The 21,394-nt window shown below is 37.0% G+C and overlaps 1 protein-coding gene across 14 annotated transcripts in view; it reads left to right on the forward strand.

The window, feature by feature from the left end:
- The window catches only part of UBR5 (ubiquitin protein ligase E3 component n-recognin 5), a 91,850-nt gene that overhangs the window by 16,939 nt on the left and 53,517 nt on the right, over positions 1-21,394 (forward strand). For 10 of the 14 annotated variants that reach the window (XM_064442284.1, XM_064442280.1, XM_064442283.1 and 7 more), the window contains exons 2-9: positions 1,014-1,058; positions 1,550-1,631; positions 1,812-1,888; positions 2,676-2,795; positions 5,872-6,061; positions 7,979-8,138; positions 15,427-15,576; positions 17,542-17,753. In XM_064442284.1, the coding sequence (XP_064298354.1) occupies positions 1,014-1,058; positions 1,550-1,631; positions 1,812-1,888; positions 2,676-2,795; positions 5,872-6,061; positions 7,979-8,138; positions 15,427-15,576; positions 17,542-17,753 (1,036 nt within the window). The remainder of the gene's footprint in view (positions 1-1,013; positions 1,059-1,549; positions 1,632-1,811; positions 1,889-2,675; positions 2,796-5,871; positions 6,062-7,978; positions 8,139-15,426; positions 15,577-17,541; positions 17,754-21,394) is intronic. The other 4 variants (XM_064442285.1, XM_064442291.1, XM_064442294.1 and 1 more) reach the window with 2 other exon arrangements.

Genomic DNA, 21,394 nt, shown 5'->3' on the forward strand with positions numbered 1-21,394 from the left:
TGGGGATTTTTTTTCTTAGGAAGACCTTGCATTATTTTTATAGTATATTTGCTTTACATTAAGATACAAAACTGAGATGAATCCTAACTAAAATTGGAAGCTATTTAGGGGCTTCTTCAGATTGCTTGTCACTTTTGGGAAGAAAGGAGCCCACGTTTTATGTGAAATGCCTACCTGATGCTACAAGAGTATCTTTGCTGCCTGGAGAAGATCTTTTCTAAGTGGATTAGAAATTACCCTAGAAATTACTGTGTTGGTTTCCGCTTTTGGACACCATACCCTCTAAGCAGGAGTGATCTGTGGGTTGGCCCTTTTTTGGGTTCTGATCTTCTGTTTTTGGTGAGGTGCCATGAAAGTGAGGTGGAAGTACTGTTGGAAATGTTCTTTCCCTTTTAGCAAAGGCACTATTTTACATAACCCTATATATAGTGAAATTTCTCTGGATTTTTTCTTCCACTAGTCAAAGTTTGTTGTTTGACCCTTTTGTGCTTGCTTTTGTGCATCTGTTTTCCTGTCTTTTCTGTTTTGGGGAACTTACTGTCATATTTTTGGCTTTGACATGCCACATACTTGGGTTTCCTAGAAAATGATAATCCTGTCTGCTCTGGAATACTGTATTCAAGCTTACACGAGGAAACACAAGTATATCTACATTTAATGCTTATTGCTTTATCTGCTTATTTTGTGTGTAAGTTGTAAATGGTAACAAGTAGTGCGTTTTGATAGTGACTTGCAAAACACACAGAAATGCAAGAGACCGTGGGTTTTGTGACAAGGTAGTAGGTGGAAGGGTAAATCTCTAAAGCAGAAAACCTCCAAAACAAAAACCTGATTTGAAGCTGAACACCATCCAGTTCTCATACAGACTCCCAACACCAAGTAGTATTTATATGAAGCTTCATTAAATGTGGTGGTAAGTTGCTCCCATAATGTCATAAACATGCTGCTTAAGTGGATGCTGTGTACTGTGGAGGATGTCTTTCAAACAGCAGCTTCTTTTTGTTTTGTTTCAGATTAAGGGAAGTTTCAGAGAAGCTCAACAAATATAACTTAAACAGGTAAGGCATATCACATGCTGCTGTAAATCCTTCAGGAAAGTACGATTTTTCTAACAGCAACAAGAAGCAAATCATTATATTGTAGATACAGCCTTAGAAAGCCTCCATAATACTAATACTAAAGTTCAGAAATGCTTCAGATAACACAGTTCTTACATTAGGAAGAAAATGTTAAGTTTTCAGTTATGGTAAATTATGTTATTAAATACCCTCATTATGAAGTGACTCCTTAATTTGAAGTATAACCCCTGTTGTTTATTGCTGATCAAACTAAATGAAAACTCTTACCACCTTTAAGTTTTTTGTTCTGCATTTTCTGTGCTTAATGACCAAAAATACCTCATAGTTGCTTCAACTAATGCACGTTTAGTAATTTTTTAATGGTTTTATATCAGTAACTGTCACTGCACGTTGTTCCTTCCATATACCACTTTTTTGTTTCAGAGTTTAGAAGTTTAAAAATGTTATACATGCTTCCTTTTTGTTTTCAGCCACCCCCCTTTGAATGTATTGGAACAGGCCACTATTAAACAGTGTGTGGTGGGACCAAATCATGCTGCATTTCTTCTTGAGGTAAAGTACTTAAATCTGCTCAGATAACAAACTTGAAGCAATACAGCTAAAATTATTTCTTCTAACATCGAATTGTTAAAAATTCTTCAGTAACTGAAGGCTTGTTTTTGTTGGTATTTTTTTCTGTAACTTGTCTTACATTTCAGTTTTGGACACTTGGTTTTCTTGTTTCAAATATAGGATGGTAGAGTCTGCAGGATTGGTTTTTCAGTTCAACCAGACAGATTGGAATTGGGTAAACCTGATAATAATGATGGGTAAGAAACGCTTTTCTTCATACTAAATCATTTTTTGGAACTGGATAAGCAGCTTGTCTGCTTTTTGGGTTTTTGTTTGTGTTTGTTTGTTTTTAAACTAGATTGCCTTTGGAATGGGTACTTTGAGTAGATACATAATGGTTATGGTGATGCAGCCTAACAGCCTAGCTTGACAAACTGATGTAGGAACTAATAGTAGATGAGATTCTAAAAGAAGTGAGACAGGATCTCTTTAACTTCAAGAAACAAACCCCTCCAAAAATAGTCCTTATGAAAGAAACTGTGTTAAATTGTTAAGCCTCATGTAGAATCCACTCTGAAAGTGATCCCATCCCAAGAGTCTCACTTTCTAGACCTGTTGTCTTCAGCCCAGGTAAGTCCCCCTTAATAGGACTATTTAATGGTTCATATTTCTTAATATCGAAGTAGCATACTCAGGCTCAGGTTTATGGGTAGAACACCTGCTGTTTACAATATGTGCATATACGCTAACTGAAAACTTAGCGCAGTGGCTAACTCAGATCACTAATTAGCTTAATATGTATTTGCAACTGTGCTATTATGGATTGCCGATGTACGTAAAATCTCTTAGGCATGCTTTCCGCTTTCTTTTTCCAGTGTACCTCTTAATATACAGTTAGATTAGTTTGGAATATTCCCCAAGGGTGTTGCTTAAGCTGGTATGTTACCAGACTAAGTCCCTGAGAATTTAGACCTGGGATTCCAGGTTTTGTTCTTAACCCATTTGGGATTGTTTTGTGACTGATTTACCATCTTTTACTTTCAGTTCAAAGTTGAGCAGTGGCTCAGGGGCAGGAAGGACATCCAGGCCAGGCAGGACTAGTGACTCCCCATGGTTTCTGTCTGGTTCTGAAACTCTGGGCAGACTGGCAGGCAACACCCTTGGGTAAGTTTTGATAGGATTGAGGCTGCAATCTGTTTTTTCCATATTTGAGTATATGTGTATACACATATATAAATTGTATGCAGTATGTATAAGGGAACGTATAATTACAGCAGTTGTGTAGGTAGGGTATAATAAAAAAAAACCACTTTCTTGACTTGGTTAAAATAACAGATATGCAAGTGACCCTTCAGTACCTAGAATACGGAGTGTTCTTCATATATATTTGAAGAATAACTTGGTTTTGGCTGTGTTGTGTTTTTTTTGAATGTGTTTTAGTTCCTTGGTTTTGCAAAGCAGTTTTTTTGGAGGGACACTATCAATTTAGACCCTGATAGGCTAGCAGCATAAAGCAAAATAAGTGCATTTATGCAGGAATAATTTTCATTATCTATGTTTGCAGACCTTTCCATGCTCAGTTTTATTGTGCCTTCCTCTCCCTCGCCCCAAGTAATGAGTGGTGTTTTGTTAGTTGGGGGTCTTATTTTCCCTTCCTGTGACTATGCATTTGGAAAAGGTTGTCGCTCAGAACCTTTAAAATTGTACTTATAAACTTACTATATGGCTTATATTTTTTTATCATTACCTTTAAAATTGATGGTGTCCCTTTATATAGCAATGTAAATTAATCTTCATTACATAATTGCAGCGAACTCTCTGTTATATGCTTTTGTAAGACGTTTGAACTTCCTAAGGTTACTAACCATAGTAAGGAGAACTGCGTTTACAAACTCTGGTTTCTGCATGTGAATGATTTGTTAAGAGAGAGGAACTACAGCTTTTCCATAACTGTGAATTTGTTATTTATGTTACCAAATAAGCTAATTTCATCTGGGACTTAGTTGCATGAAAGATAACCCACGCCCCAAACTTTTTGTGCATCTAAAATCCATGTGTTAAATCCTAAAGGCAAACTGGTATTGTCATGTTTAAAAACTTACTTTGGAAGGTGTAAGACTTTTTTTTTTTTTTCTTGTTATTTTTACCTGAGCATAACCAGTTAAAATTGTTTGAAGCTGTGTGCTTATGAGACCAACCCCAAAGAGTTCTTAATTTCTTTCCTTGCACGTTTCAAAACTAGGTAGTTGAAAGTCACCAAACTAGCAGAGTAGCAGTAGACACTATAACTGCTCTATTAAATGAAGGGAATACTTGACTTAATACACTGAGTCTAAAAACATTCAAACTGTGGAGCCGTTAGGTTAGATCACTGGATTTGGAAAATTGCTAGCATGCTAGTGAGCGGTGGAGAGATGTGGAAGGCTAGTAGGTGAGCAGAAATCGGCAGAAAGATTTCCATTCTATATTAATGTTTATTCTAGATTTAGACAGCTTTAATAGGAATAGCTGTTTCCTTATGACTTTTTTTCCCTCTATAATGTGACCAAGTTAGGACACACTTGGAATATTTGAATTATTATACAAATATAAATGGTTTTAACTGTTAGATGTCTTAAGTCTGCCACTGATAGTTTGTAACTTAAAGTAGAAAATCCATCTGTAATAAGTATTAAAATCTAATACATAACCTTTTCTTTAAGCCCACATCTTCCCTGCTGAGAGTTGAATTGAGAATTGTTGTGTAGGAAGAATTTGACTTCCCCTCAGCCTGCTGCTTCTTCCCTTCAGCCCCTTCTCACCTTTGGAAACAGACGAATTGACTGGTTTTATTTAAAATGTCACATTCTTCTTTGGTTTGGTTTTGGTTTTGGGTTTTTTCCCATTTTCAGTAGTACCTTTTTTCCCAGAGCTCTTTTTCTAATTCATGAGAGAAGACTTTTCCTAAAGCCCTCGTTGAATTGCTTTTTGTTTTGTCATTGCCTGTGTGATCGCTGTCTGAAAATGTAGATGTCTCTGACAGGGCCTTGCCTTAGGCAGATACTTAAGTTATTCTGTGATTGCATGGTCTTCTCAGGAGGAAAAAGAACAAAAAAAGAGAAGGATGTTAGTAATCAATTTAAGGAGTAAAATGCAAGACAAGTATTCTTAATTAGCTTTTACAGCTACATGTGGTATACTTTTAACGTGAACTTATTAGATGCTGTTTCAGAGACTACCTTTTTTTCTTGTCTTACTTCAAATGTTTTTTCTTGTAAGGAGATTGAGGATTAGGGTGGGTGAGAGCAGGAATGTTCTGCTGATACTGATTATTAAATAGCAATAATACCATATCCAGTATCCTTTAAGGTAGATTTGTACAACAAAGTTCAGTTAACCTTGAAGCACTAACTAAAGTCTTTTAACCTTTCCTGACAAACGGAGTATCTATATCTAGTATTATGTCCAGAACAGATTCAGTTGACACAGTTCTGTGGCGTTAAGATCAGTGGAAGGTTGTAATGATGGTGAGTTGTCTATTTCTACAAATCACTGCCTTTTTACTCCCTTGTTTTGATACCGACTCATAGAAATGAAAAAATTGTTCAGTCAGTTTAGGCAAGTTTTTGCAACGTATACAGTTTTTGTTGATTTCTTCAATAGGAATAGGTCCAGAGTAGACTATCTCTTGAAAACCATTCATGAGGATCAAAGAACTATCTAGTGCAAGATTTGTTTTGGAGTAGATTACTTAATTTTTCCAGTGTAATCTTAAGCAATTTCTTAATATAAATCAAGACTAAAAAATTTTAGAAGACCTGAGTATAGTGACCTTCTGTCAAACTGAGTCCAGTGATCATGAAGCTGCTGTATATGTGCTTTTGCAGTAGGAATTTAGCAGCTGACTCTTAGATGTTACGCTGCTGATACTGTTGCTTTTAGAAACTCTGGGAACTGGTCTGCACGTATATTTATGTATATATACATCCACACAACTATTTGAGTAGGAAAGAGTGCAACTTCCAGTTGGAGTCCTGTTTTATATTTCTTCTGTGTAATTCAGAACTTTATCAATTGCCTGGTGCTCTTGTTCTTACTAGTTTTGAGAGATGCTTTCATAATGTTTGTCTATGAAGTCAATTTGCAGTATTTTTCAGAGACTGTCTACAAGTTATTAATAATAAAACTAAAGATTTACTTATTGAAGCAGTCCCCAAAGGATGCTGCTATATAAAAAAAAATTATAATCTAAATCTTGTAGAAGTCGCTGGAGTTCAGGGGTTGGTGGAAGTGGAGGAGGATCTTCTGGTAGATCATCTGCTGGAGCTCGAGATTCTCGAAGGCAGACCAGAGTTATACGCACAGGACGTGATAGAGGATCTGGACTGCTGGGGAGTCAACCACAACCAGTGATTCCAGCATCAGTCATTCCAGAGGAACTCATTTCACAGGTATGTAAGCTTGAAACTGCTCGATGCCAAAAACCTGGAGAGCTTCTCATAGTGTGCAAACAGGAGTGTGTTGTAGCAGTAGTGAATTTTCTCCAAGGAATGATGTCATATAATTGAAAAGTTTGACTTCCTCTAGCTGAACTGCTTTCATTCCTAAATGCATAGTGTGAATGATAGACTTTTTTTGGATTCTAGAATTTTTGTTTCCCAAACTTCCACTCAGCTAAGGTATGTGTTTAATCTAGGTAAGGAATGTCATGCATTGTTCGTTTGCAGGTGGAAGATGTAGTGAGAAAACCAGATATTTGAGAATCCTGTCAAGCGTGTAGCTAATGAAGTTAAGTTTCTTGAAGGAGTATAAGGAAGGGGAGCAGGTTGACTTTTTTGTTGTTTGATAAAAGGAGCAATGCATTTTAGATTTAAATGAAAGACATTAAACCTTTACTGTCTTTAGAACACTAGTGATTTTTTTCATGGACACCTCTACTGAGTTTTTGTAAACATAACTGATGAATGTTGGATATAAATCGCTCTGCTTTTGCCTCTTAATGCACTAAAGCCTGAATAAGCTTGTGGACTTTGCATTGTGTGATTAAGTGGAGTTTGTTAAAAAGATGTCTTCCTCAATGTTTGAAGAAAACAATACATTCAAAATACGTGACTAGTTAATGCATTTTAATTCTTAGTTCAAAACAAGTTGCTGGTCTGTATTTGGAATACAGATGTTAGTTGCTATGCTAAAAATAATCTATGTGCCTGCTTTGAATGGCCGATAGCATGACTGGCACAAGGTAGGAGTTAGCGGGCAAGGTATCTACAGACCAACCAGTGACAGACTGGCTTCTAGTTCCTTTCTCCTTTTGAATTCAAAACCCAGTAAAAGCTGGGAGGTTCTGCTTTCACAGAGGCAATACAGTGGAGGTGTTGATTAATCTGAAGTTAGCCCTGCTTTCAGGAGGTGGTTTGGTTAGATGACCTCCAGTGGTCACTTTCAGCTGTGGATGATGGGGTTTTCTTAACTTCATTGTTCACCTCCAGTTTTTTTTGATGGTGTCTACTGGCATCCTCGATACCTGACATGAAATAGAAAAACAGACTAATACCCCATGGTCCAGACAGCACCATTCTATAATCTAATGTATGGTTTGTTGGTTAAGTCCTAACTTTGCTTCCCTTGCTGTGATCTTTTGCCTTTTTTTAAGAAAAGAGAAAAGCATACTTTGTCTACCTTTAAAACAGAAGGTATCTAAACCATTTTTGGGGTAACTCTAAAGCAGTCTGCCTGGAAAAACAAAGTCCAGGGGTTAGTGGAATAGACCAGGATGCTTCTGTTTTTTATAAATTCATTGCAGCTGTTTAATACTGGGAAGGTTTTTCTGCATTTGCACTTTGATAATCAAAATCTAAATGTTGCAGAAAGTGCTGAAGATAAGCCTTCAGAAAAGGAATGATAAGAAAAACAGAGGAAGTAAGGTGGTTACATATAGAAGGGCAGTGGAAAGAAACCAGTGCCAAAATGACAGGGATTGAGGTGTAGTTTTGGAACAATAGTTGATTGCAAAACTGTTGATTGACATAGTAAGTTTAAACACTTCTATAGAAACATATAGAACATTCTCAAAAACAGATTTTGTTTATCCTTTAACTACAGCATTAAGTATTTCAAGAAGTAGATTCTAACATTCCATTAGGAAATTCAGCACCAAAGTTGGAATTCAGTGGCCTGACTTGAACTGAGAGAAGGTTGACCATCCAGTATGAGGTGTTGTGAAAAATCTATGTGAGCCTTTGTCTCTATGTACTGTGATTGACTTTTGGTTTTTATTAGACTTCTTTTAGAATTAAGCATTCTTTTCTTATTAATGGTGGTTGGTGAGCTGAGAATGAGCAGTAACCAATTATACTCTCCTCTTACAGGCACAAGTTGTTTTACAAGGGAAGTCCAGAAGTATTATTATTCGGGAACTCCAGAGAACAAATCTTGATGTAAACCTTGCTGTAAATAATTTGTTGAGTCGTGATGATGAAGATGGAGATGATGGGGATGATACAGCAAGTGAATCATATCTTCCTGGAGGTTTGTATCCTGCAACTTTTGATAAGAAATTGCCAGTGTATTCTTACTTCTCTGCATTTAAGCACTGACAGCGTGCTCCGTGCTGTGCAAGGTATGCAGTGAAGACAGTTCTTGCTTACAGGACCAAGGTCTAAAGATGCACAAAACAAAAGATGCACTGGGATGTCTTGAGGTATTAGATTAGGCAGTGAAGAATAACTGTTGACCCTGTTTGTGGGTGGCATGAAAGGTGTTGTGTTTTGTTTTGGGTTTTTTTTTTAAGGATCCCAGGCTTTGTAACATCAGCATTACTTACGTCTGTATTTTGCTGCTCAACAAGATGCTGAGACTGCTGTGTGGCTTGCTCATAAAAGCTAATTCTAAAACCTTCTAGGGACTTGCATGTTTTTTACTACTAACATATATTCTTCAGATACAGCAGTTTTTAGAGCAAAAATTATACAGCTTTTTTTTAATCAAAATGCCTCAAGTGAGGGCAAACCAGTTTACAGTTGTTACAGTTAGACTGAGAATTTATTCTTCAGCTCAAGCCCCCCTCATAAATGCGGTAGTATTCTGGATATATGGGTAAAATGATGAAATTGAAGCCCAGCTGTTTTTGAAATATTGTCTGTCCCGTACAACTGCTTTTTATAAAAGACTTCAAGTCTTCTTTTGTATTGGCTAAATAATTTAGCTAATCTTTTCTTACTGAGCAAACATATTTGGAAACATAGCAGCCAAATCTCATGTTTGTGTTAGGTGCCCTGCATGAAATGATCACATCTAAACTCTGACCACATATTAGCTTTTCTTTCTCTGTGTCAAAATGACGTTTTGATATGTTTCTAATAAATGAGAGGTTTTTTCTGCTCATCTGGTTCACCAGGAAGGTTCATGGGCTTCCTCCATCTTTATCTTGTCAATCATGTGATTAGACAAAGGGTTTTTTTGCTCTGCAGCAAGTGCTTTGTATTTTATTTTGCTTCTTCTAGTTTTAGTTGCATCTGTCAAGCTTCTTTATTTTGCTGTAGAATCAAGAATCCTCTGGTGAAAGGGAGTGAAAGATCTTTAAGTCTTGTTTTTTTTAGTCATCAGCTTAATAGCATTAGGCAGATGCATTGGAAGAAGTAAATTCTCCTAACTCTTTCCAAGTATTCAAAGCATTCCTGAATGCATTCCTCCAGAACTGGCCTTGAGAAGATAAATCAATGTTAGTAATAATTTCCAGTAGAAGTTCCTTTTAACCATACTAACCAGCTTTCTACAGCATTAACTGTTCTCTTAGTACCTCTTGAGATCAGTTAATAGGGACCATCTGACAACCTGTGACTGATGACTTTTATTTGAAGGTGCCTGCGCTACAGTCTGTGAGGCTTTTGTGTTTAAGATGGGTTAAGATGGAGAAAAGAGTTTCACTGTCCTCACTAGCTGTCCAGGAAGCAATTTTGTCCTTTGCTTAATTTTTAAAGCTTCTCCCGTTTAAACTAATCTTTCCTATAAGGGATTGCAACCTCCCAATATTAGTATTTTCTTTGCTTTTTTTTCTTTTACCCTGCAGAGAAACTGGGCTAAATCTTCCCCAGTTCTTGTGGGAAGAGACGGGGAAATGAGAACTGAAACGAAACTTGATATGTCTTAACTCCAGTCTTCAAAGGTGTAATTTGTGATTTGTAGAACATGCTGTGCCTTCTCTGTCTTAAGTTATTTCAGTTTTATGGACAAAACCAAGTTTGCACAAAAATTACTTTATTTGATATCTTAATGTGATCGAAACAGTAGGAGAAGTCTAGCTGAACACTAGTCAGTGCTGTCATGACTCTACTGTTGGTACATTAAGTAATACAAATTACCAGTCCTTGCGTGTGTCACATAACTATGCAAGCTAGTTTTCAGGAAAACCTGATGGCCAGAGAAACTTGCCTATAGCTCTCTGGAAAAATACTAGCATTCTGTCCCTCAGAATTATGTAGAACCTTTTTTTCCAGTCTTCTGCTCTAGAAATTTTGCCCTCTTCTTTCTTTCACTTGTCATCTCACCTCTGGGTGCTCTTTTGGAGCTATAACATCAGAAGTCATAAAAGAAAACTGTAGATAACTGATAACCGCTATATGCATTCATTTCTTAGGTTTTTATGAAATATTCTGAAAGATAAAGAACTACTACCTTTTTTTTTTAATTAGGTCAAATTATGCTTTAAAGCTTCTTGATTTTGTTCCTTCCAAGCACAAAAAAAGCGCAAATGACAGGACTGCTTTTGCCTCAGGATTTTAGAGGCTCTTGCATTTTGGTTGAAAGCATATGTTAATTTTTGCTTTCTCCCTTCTGCATGTCTGGTGCTTTGTGACCCTTAAGTTCAGGGGTTACTCCTCTCAGCCTTCCAAGACAGAGAAGCTTTTTTTAAAACACTAAGAGTAATTTACACTTGATTTGTAGAAATAAAAATAAGTAATAAAAAATCTAAGATACTTTTCAGCCACTGTGAAATTAATAAAGTCTTGTTTAATACATCATAATTTCATTAATATATCAGTGGTGATAATTCCAGTTAGTATTGTAAGGGTTATGAACCTGAACTTTTTAAGGTAACAAAAAACATGGCTCAGTTCTTCCCTAATTCTTCAAAATGTCTGAAGTAAAGAGCAGAACTTTACTTTTCTGTACAGATTGCCTTCAGTAAGTGTCTCATAGATACTTATTTTGGACCCTTATGTACTTTGATTTTTGACTTCTCTAATCTAGTCCTGTGTCTTTTGTTTTATGATAGTTAGCAGAGAGGAATGTGGGTTCATTTGATAGATAACAAATACATAAGGAAAATAATCAAGCCAAAAACTACATAGAACAAGATCATTTAGCATAGAAAAGACCTGAAAGTCTCTAGATTAATTTTCCAGCTCCTACATATCAAGTTGTATTAGAAATTTCTTCTGGGCTTTGTGGTCTATTGAACTTCTGTATAGAGATTCTGTAGAAGTTTAAATATCTTGTTGTTTGTATAGTTCAGATGTGTGCATGTTCACTCAGTAACTTCTGCATGATGTAGTGGGTTCTCGCTAGTGGGGCTTGTGAAACGTAGGTTTGGCAACATCTAGACTACTTTGGATTTTGGAATTGAGAAAAGCTTGTTTACAAATCCCTTTGGTTTTTTTGAAGGAGAGAAGTGAGATGGACTGGTGTTGCAGCAGTACTTCCTGTATTGGCTTGCAGTGAGGGGAGATGGGAACTGCAGTATAGTGTAGGATCAGTTCAGTGGCTTGCCTTTGGGGAAAACAATTAGGTGTATGTTTTTTCTGTGGTTTTGTTGGTGTGGTTTGGTTTTCTTTGTTGCTGGTGGTTTTGTTTATTTGATTTTTTTTTTTTTTAAGATGAACTTCAGGTTGGGTAATGTTTTGAATAAATATAACTTATCAAGAAATGAGTTCATAGAATCATTAAGGTTGGAAAAGACCTCTAGGATCATCGAGTCCAACTGTCAACCCAACACTACCATGTCTCTTAAACCATGCCCTGAAGGGCCATGTCTACACGTCTTTTGAATACCTCTAGGGATGGCGACTCCACCACCTCTCTGGGCAGCCTCTTCCAATGCCTGACCACTCTTTCAGTGAAGAAATTTTTCCTAATATCCAACCTAAACCTGCCCTGATGCAGCTTGAAGCCGTTTCGTCTCGTTCTATCACTAGTGACCTGGGAGAAGAGACCAACCCCCCACGTCGCTACAACCTCCTTTCAGGTAGTTGTAGAGAGTGATAAGGTCTCTCCTCAGCCTCCTCTTCTCCAGACTAAACAACCCCGGATCCCTCAACCTCTCCTCATAAGACGTGTTCATCAGACCCTTCACTAGCTTCATTCTGGACACGTTCCAGCACCTCTGGAGTTCTCTTTGAGTCTGGTTTCCTAGGACACTAAAATACATATTTCTCTCCTTTCACTGTCACAGTTTTGCCAATTTAATCGAAACTTGAAAGATGAGGAGATACTGGAGACTTTGAATTCTTGAATATTTCATAAAAATATGCAGCTGAGAAGAGGGGAGAGAACTTATGATTGCCCCCTTAAGGGAAAAGGTTTAATGTGAGCTCAGCTTGAGATCAGAATTGGTCTAGGCAACGCCTTTAGTTAATGACTCCAGTGATAATGCTATGCATGGAGTTATTGAAAATAAAAATTTTCTCAGTACTTGAATTGCTGCTTATGAGCATACTGAAACTTTGTTGTTGTTGTTGGGTTTTTTTAATGGGTTTTTGAGGGTCATTTTTTTATTTGTGTTTTTTTGTTTTTCTGGATATCCTTTCCCTTCCAATTTTCAGTGGTATTTACTAGTGAATCATAGGTACTTTCTTACATAAATAGATTGATCAGGATTATCACATCTAAATGTGAAGGGTGCAGTCTGATTCTGGTCTAACATGGCACAAGATTTGAATGATGTCATCCCATGGGATTTTTCTGAAGAGCAGAAATATAAAGTCACAGAGAATGGTGGTTTCCCGCCCTGCCCCGCCCTCCCCCCCCCGCCCCGCCCTCCCCCCCCCCCCCCGGATTCTTAAACTAGATGTAGCCTTGCAGATTCTGTGTTTTCACAGTGCTAAAAAAGTTCTGGTGATGTTTGAAGGGGAGTGGATTTGGCTCCTATCCCTAATGGTTTTAGCACCTTTGTTTGCTAGTATAGAAAATGGTAGAAGGGGAATCTCTTGCAGAAATACTAGCAGAAAATTAAAGTCTGATTTGAAGCTGAAATAAGAGGATAAGAAAAGGCTTCATTTTCTCACTTGTCTTAATGAACATTTAGCCAAAAACCACATAGTTTTGGTTCTTATGTCTGATGGCTTGAATTTTTACTTTTCATTTTGGAAATGCAGCTAAACTCAAGATGCCTAACATGGTGGAAAGGGAATGTGTGGGTGGGTGTGTCACAAGTTAGTGTGTATTTTCTGTCAAGATTTCTGGCCTAGCTTACCTTAACAAAACCATATTTTCCATTTTGAACAAGGCTGGAGAATTCTTTTCTGTATTGGCCAATCCTATTCCTAAAGAGATCAAAGTTTTTTGTAATTTTTGGCTGGATAGTGACCAAAAAAAATAAGAATGAATTGCTAGACTGTAGAGAGGTTGGAGTTTACCTAGGAAGAGATGGTTGTGATGGGCGTGAGAAGAGGGGAGAGGAGCAGTGTGTGAATACTGGGAGATACAACAGAGTCTCAGTTGTGTTTGCAGCTCTTAAAGTCTGGAACTCACAAGCTGACACTCTGACGGTGAGGTGTACTGCTGCTTTATTGTTGTGGAAAGCCAGTGGGAAATAGATAAAGTAGCCTGCAGGATAAGGCTGCTCTGAGGGATCTGAAGACAGAGTCTGTTTGCCAGATCTGATTTTTTTTTTTTTTTTTTTTGACTATAATTTCCAAGCAGTTTGTCAAGGATGACTTCCTAAAACATACTGCATGGACCATTGAGTCCCAAACAGTGTGCTTTTAGAAGCACAGACTACACTCAAGTGGATTACTTATTTAATGCAAAAAGCATTTGTGCTTTGAAATCTCCAGAACTCATTAGTTCAGGCCTGTTTTTCTGGGAACAGCTGGTTGTAGTTGGTATGTGTTACATTTCCTGCTGAAGAGAGTTTAGAAATTAAAGGGTGCATATTCAGATGTGCAGGGATGTGGAAGTCTCTAATGCTTTCAATATCAGTAAGTGGAACAGTTAAGTGAATTAATATTGGCTGTAAGTATGGACTTCTGACCCCTTTTCAGTTTTTGGATACCCTCTCCTTTGTGTTCCTCCCCTGCCCCATCCCCCTTCATTCCAGACACTGAGAAGACAACCCATGATAATCAGTTCCTACTGTTAAGAATGCTTTTATTTAACTTCAAACCCTGATTTCTAGCCACTGTTTTGTTCTGTGCTTACAGTGAGGTTGAGGCTGACAACTGGATGTGTTGACATTATGTGCTCCTTCTGTGTTCCCTGAAGTGGAGCACAGTTCTGTGTGTAGCCTCATGCTAGCTTCACGAGTGGTTTAAGCAGATGAGGTTGTCCTGCTGCCAGAAGGAGCTCTTTTGCCATTCCCTTGCATGGTGGTGAGGTTTGTGTGCCTGCATGGGTTAGCTGAAACCTAATTAGGGGAAGCTAATTTTTTTAGTCAGATTTGCTTGAAAGTTTGGGAAGGAGCAGAACTGTCTCTTTTGGCAGCAGTAGGGTCTGATCAGTTTTGCTGCATGTGGTGAGACATCACCTTTGGGGCTCTGACTACCCAGTTAACTCAATCTGAAGATTGCTTCCCACCTTACTTCTATACCCTGTGACTTATTGTTTCAAACTGGGTGAATGTGCTAGTTGTAGATGTAGAAATCCCACCCTACCCCAAGGAGGCACCTGCCACATGGATGAAAGAGGGAAGGAGGACTGTCCTTTCTGTAGCAGCAAGACGATAGTCAGGTTTAGTTGTCTTATTGATCCATATTGCTGGACTTCAATAAATTACATGAATTTTCAGTAGCCTCTTTTGTGTGTGGACAGTAGGTATAGTTTAGTAGATGGAGAAAATTGTTTTATACTTTAATGATGACCAATACTTCAGAGAAACTCAAGTTTTCTAACATAGAAGCTAGGGCAGTCACAGTATTTAAATTCATCTTTTTGGTTTTGGTTGTGGGGTTTTTTTTTTTGCTTGTTTGTTGTGTTTTTTTAACTGCATGGTATTTAAAAATGGTGCTTTTCCCAAATAACTGTTGTTATTCTTAATGTTGTTCTTAATTTAAAGATTTGTACTGAGAGCTGCGAGCTACTAGCCTGTGAATTAAACAAGTACGTCATTCTCTGAATGACGTTCCGTGGAGGAACGTACAGCCTTTGACCTGACTTTGTGAAGGCCAGCTTTCACTATCAGTTCTGTCCTCCTTTAATTCTAGGTCGTCTTTGGAGTTCTGCGTTACGTGCATGAGTGTGTGTGCACATGTATGTGTATGTATCTGTCTTAGCCTAGCGCTTTGTTCTTTCAAGTGACAGGCTAAAGTTTGGCTTTGTGTTACAGAAAAATGTGTTTTGGGCAAGTCTTGTTTGGGAAATGTGGTTAGATAAGCGACAGAGCCGTTCGTGTAGGGAAACTGGTTTTGTTCACTAGTCCGCCAAGCTTGATTGTAAATGTGGTTGCATAGAGGCACATGAGTTTACACTGGTGAATCTGAAGAGCAGAAATTTAATTAATAGATAGGATTTTTTTGTTTTGATATTTGTTTAGTTGATGGTCTCTCTAGCTGATGTTTTAAGTAGCTGATTATTCACTTAAGACCCTTGTCTCCTCTTATAGAGGATCTTATGTCTCTTCTGGATGCTGACATACATTCTGCTCACCCAAGTGTCATTATTGATGCTGATGCTATGTTTTCAGAAGATATTAGTTACTTTGGTTATCCATCCTTTCGGCGCTCATCACTTTCCAGGCTAGGCTCATCCAGAGGTAATTTTGCACCTTTTTTCTTTGTAATAAGTAGTTTGCTGTGGAAAAAAGCTAGTGATAGTACACACCGGGTGGTTTAGATTCTGACTTAATGCGAAAATAGACTGTGATATGTTGTCCAATATAGAGTAGACAAATAGACTGTTACTCTTTATCAGAATTATTAATGAATTCTGCATATTAGCAGGTAAGTTCTGCAAGATTCTTGATAGCCATGTATTTTAAATTTAATTGTTGATCACTGGTGTTGCAAGGTGTTATAAAATTTTTGCACATTAAGTTTATTTTAAACTGTAGTATAAGAACGTACTAATACATGGATTGTGTTACAAATACTTAATTTGGCTCAAAAATGAGTAACAACTGATGACATGCAGCATTCTTAATTTTTTTTTTTTTCTTATTTTGGGTTGCTCTTTGTCCACTGTTCTTCACATTTCCTTAATTGTTCCATGACAGAAGTTACCTTTATGGAATGAGGAACTTTAGATACTAAGGAGGGAGAAGAAATCTAAATTTTACTTTTGGAAACATTTTTATAGTTGGATAAGGAGAACTATTGGCAGCTGATGATAAAACTCCTTGAGCAGTCTTAAGGCATTTCACTTTTTTTTTAAAGCATATTACACTTAAAAGATTTATAACAGACCATGCAGCAATTTCCTATCTTTTTGAAGCTGTTGCGCAAATGCCTAGAGTATTTCCAAACTGTTAATCCAACCTCTGCTGTGATTGTTTAGTGGAGTTTTGTTGCCTTTCATGAACATGTTTTAGTGTATTAATTGCTGAACATGTAAGTTCCTGTTACAAAATTATTAGTCGGGGGCAGTGTGATGTTTGCTAGAAAACAGTTGCAGTACTTTATGAAATATATCTGTAAGACAAGCTGTTGTGTTTGGCTTATGTAAAAACTTTCCCAATTCTCTAATAGAGCAAAAGAGCCAAGACTTGGCGTAATTTGTTTAATCTATGATATAATAGTGTGGTCATCTCATACATGTAATTCCATTTGACTTTTGTGAGCATAAGTGAAGTACTTAATAGGTTAAATGCATTATGTGCATGTACGAATATTCAGCATCTGACATAACTCCTTCTAAATTACTCCTTTTTTTTCCTTTTCTAAGGTTATTCTATATAAGACGTTACCACGAATTTTATAATCCTTATTTTCCATGCATAGTTGACTCTTGGAAAGTTAGTTTGATTACCTGATTTAAAAAATTTATCTGCATGAGCGAACTGCAGAGTACTGGCTTTAGACAGTTTGTAGGCCAATTGGAGGGGAAGCATTTTGGTAAGGAACATTTTCCTACAAGGATCCTTTTTAAAACTTGTCTGACTCTTGAAAAGTTTTAATTTGATCTAATCAAAACAGATACCCTTTAATTTATTAAATCCAGTCCTACAGAATATTGCTTTAAACAAAAGGGGTTGGATTATCAAACATGTATACAAGAGCTTTTTTTTTTTAATGCTTGCTTTCTTTAACCTTTTCAAATTACTGGGTTTTTTTGGGTGAAAGTTGTTATGAAACTCTCTAATAAATACTCTTTTTTGGTTTGCATAAAGATATCTGACAGACTATAAAGACTTAGGGGTTTGTTTTGGTTTTGGTTGTTGCTACTACGCTGATAAAACAATACTACAAAACTCTGCATATTGTACTATAAAACTTTAAATTGCAATGTTAAATGTATTTGGCCTCTTATGACGTAAGTGAAAATACTTCAGCATTTTTTTAATAGTGCACAAAACTGTAAGATTTTATTTCTAGCTTATTTTTATGTTTTGTAATTCTAAAGTACATATGCTTAAAAGGGTTAATATATTGAATGTTGCATGTCAGGACTTTTATTTTTGATCTGTGTGAGTAGATTTAACTGCTGTTAGTTGCATCCTGAAGGGTCTTTACTAGAGAGTGGCTTACTTTTATCCCACTGGTGTGACCCAATTGCATACCAGTTCTCCTTCTTCCCTTAGAGAGAGACTCTGAGCTGTTGCGTGAACGTGAGTCCGTTTTACGTTTGCGTGAACGAAGGTGGCTTGATGGAGCCTCATTTGATAATGAAAGAGGCTCTACAAGTAAGGAAGGGGAACCAAACCTGGACAAGAAGAATACACCTGTTCAAAGTCCTGTTTCTTTAGGAGAAGACTTGCAGTGGTGGCCAGATAAGGTATTGAAACTTTTTTTCCTATTTTATTTACATGCTTGTGCAATAGATCTGTTTATTCTTTTTCAAATAAATACTGTGTTTCCTTTTTGATAATCACATTTCAGTTTATGTGATATCATGTAATAAAGCATATTCTTTATTATGCACTTTGGAAAATTATAAATAACTAGTAAAATGAAAAATTACATTTTTTAAATAGAAAAAAGTAAGTAACCTTATAGCTGTGCTTCTGTTTTAATTTTCTTCGCCCTGTGTTTTGAATGCAGTGCTGTAGAGCATAAGGTTTGGGTTTTTTCTTTTTTCTTCTTCTTTTACTTAGGTGCTCAGAGTGTTTAATAGGCAATAGGAAACTCATGAAACAATTTAAACTACCCTTCATCAAGAAAACTTTTTTTTTTTTAATTGGCATGTTATTCCTAGAGAATTTCAGTTTGAGTAGATCAAGCTTTTAAGCAACAATGATGAAAGTTGATGTTTATTTGCCATTGTGTTTTGAGTTGACCAATAACTTAAATGAGTACTGGTTGCTCCTTCAGAATCCCTTTGGCTTTGATTAGCTGGTTTTCTTTCTAACCCTAGTTCCATTTTCAAGGAAAGAAGGAATTCCCACATGAGATATAAGAATAATAGGAACACCAGCTATATGTTGCTAACTGGGTATCTGTAGCCATTTTCTGTATGAATTACCTGGATGCTCGGGGAAACAACTTCAAAAACCAAGCCAAACTAAACCCAAACCAACCAACCAACCAAAAAAACTTCCCAGGGATGGAAGTGATAATATGTGTTTGTCACATAAAATTTTATGGACTTGGGTTGTCTCTCTAGTGTTCCCATTTCTGTCTGTCCACAGTATGAGTGAGGTTGCTATTTTGATATGTCATGCTTTTTCTATGTCTCTGGTTTTTCCTTTCTGACTAAATACAGAGAGTTTGAAGAGGGAGGTGAATTTAGAAGCTTATTTCTGCTTACAGCAGCTCACCCTTAGCTGCTACAATCCTCATTCAAGCATTGAAACTGAGAAATGAAGATACCTAAAAAGAACGTTTGTCTAATAGTTGCTCTCCCAACCAGACTTTTTATGTCTAAAGGGCAATTTTATTTTTTTCAGCCCGTAATGTTGAATTTCAGTGTCAACATCAGTGAAAATTGGCAGCTTTTGTCCCTCCTTGCTTTGTCATAACGGTAGAATGAGAGAGTCATCTAGCTTGGGTACAAATTGATTCCAGGAGTTTTAGCATCAAAGAATGAATGCTGTTTAGATTTGGAATACTAAATTATCCTTTTTCTTATTTCCACTGTGTTTTGGTAACATTATTATGGCCATTATTACTGTTGTGGTTTTTTGTTTTGTTTTGTTCTGGTTTTTTACTGCTTCAGGAATGTTTTTCCTGTTAACCCCATTCTTCTCTCAGGCCCTGAAATTTAGTTATTAAATTAGGGTGGGTTTTTTCCTGGACTGGATTTTTTGTTATTTGCAAACACAGCAGATCCTGCCCTATGACAATTACTGCTATCTTTTATTGGGCATCTTTTATGGAATTAACTTGCTGTGATATCTGATTGCATGCTTGTTTAATACTGAGCGTCTTCCAAGATACCTGTTTGCATACGCATTCATATAAATCCCACCTTCCACTTAAATGAAGGTGTTCGACTGCCTTTCATCTTTATCCAAAATTAGTTAAACTTTTCATTCTATCCTTTAGCTGAGTGTTTCTAAGAAATTGTTCTGCATCTTTCTTGCAGTAGCCCCACTCTGAATTTTTGTTGGTGGTATTTTCCAGCAGAAATTCTTCAGGGTGAATCCTGAGGGAGATGGTGTAGCTGAGAGGCCAGTTCAGAGGTTTCTTCCATTTTTAAAATTGGAAAGGAGATCTTGAAATGTTAATGGAAAAGACAGTAAGCTAGGGGAGAGATTAAAGTACGTGAGGAATCACTGCAGAATAACCAATCTTGTTTGCAAATATTTTTCCTTCATTTTTCCTTATTTTGATGTTTTGAGAGAGAACTGTAGTAGTCCATGATGAGGATGGTTAACTTGTGTTTATGGGAGGTAAAGTACCAACCCGAGATGAATGGATGGAACTTTTGGAAAGCTGATAGTGCTCCCAAATGCATCCATTTCACACACAGCCTGAGGTTAATGATGCATAGGTACTGAGTTTTCTCCACCAAATAAGTGAAATCAACTGTTCAAGAATTCAAGTCAATGAATGAATTCTTCTGATAGTTCAGATCTTGTTGGTCTGTAATACTATTAGTCTACACTGCCACGTATTATCAACACTGTGCCATGTGTATCAGAGCCAGTCTGTAGTATGGCAAGTATCGCTGTTTTTGCCTGCTAGACTGTAGCTAGGTGCAGGCTGAGCCTTTAGTTCGTTCGAGTAGGTATATTCTGTTTAGCTATTGAGATACTAAGATTTTGTCAGCAATCTACATCATCTTCAAGTATGTAATTTCGCTGGTCTGAAGTCAGAATTTATAGTTGAACACAAGACTCAGGTTGCAGAACCAGAGTCGTTGTGTTATTCGTGCATCTTTGTGCCATTAGTCTTTTGAATGGACTCATGGATGTATATGTAGCATTGGCCCTGTAGCATTTGATGACAACTGCTAATATTTTGATGGAAGGGAGAGAAAAATGTTGAATGACAGGTCTGTCTGGTGTTGAGCTTGTGGTGTAAAACTGTTTGTTTATAAAAAGTTGTAAAACATATTAGCAAGATTAAAAGTAATAATGATACTGTCTTGGAGCAAAAATTAATTGCTTTCCATACTTAACTTTGAGGCATTAGGCCAGATAACTTCTGAAGGTTCATTTATGCTGATGAAGCAGATAGGTATCTCATTAGACTACAGTAGGTTCTAATGGCAATTCTTTCTCATAATATGCAATATTTATGTGATGGCAAGTACTAATCATGACACAGATCAGCATTTGTGCTACTTCTGTGCTGTGTTGGTAGATGCACTCCCGAGTAAAATAGTTCTCTTATCATTTAACTAATTCTAGACCCTGTTATCAGGGTATAAAAGAGAATTGCTTGTGATTGCTTTTGTCTTTTCCTGCTGCCTTCTTTCTCATCTTTCCCAAAATACTGGTAAACATTTTGAGCTATTGGTAAGAGATGTTCTGAATCCTGTGTTATTCAAGGACACACTCGCACCTTTTGAGATGTGCGCTTCTGGGCATGAGAATAGTAAAAAAATAGTGCGAATCCAGATTTATGAAGCTAAAAATATTTCCACTTGTAAACTTCTGTAGCTGAAGGAAAAGTCCCTTCGTTTAGGGGTCAGATAAATCTAGTGGATGGTGGGCACTTTTTAATGGTCTGACACGAGTTCAGTTCCCCATCAGATGGTTAAATTGCTTAAATGTGGTATATTGTAATCTGAGAGAGGCAGGTAAAGATACTGATCTGGGAGATAACTACTCCAGGGAAGACTAATCATCATGTGCCTGGACTTCAGTTTTGTAGCTGTAGAAGACAGCATTTGATTTTATACTAGTTTAAGCTATTTTTTTTTCTTTTTAAAAGCTGTATTCTCCCTTTAAGCAGAAGGGAGCTTCTAGTTGTTACCAGTAAAGAAGTTCACACAGAACATGGTTGTCCTGTAGCTGCACTTGCTGAGGA

Source organism: Phalacrocorax carbo, chromosome 2, assembly GCF_963921805.1.
Source record: "Phalacrocorax carbo chromosome 2, bPhaCar2.1, whole genome shotgun sequence".
NCBI classification, from domain to species: Eukaryota; Metazoa; Chordata; class Aves; order Suliformes; family Phalacrocoracidae; genus Phalacrocorax; species Phalacrocorax carbo.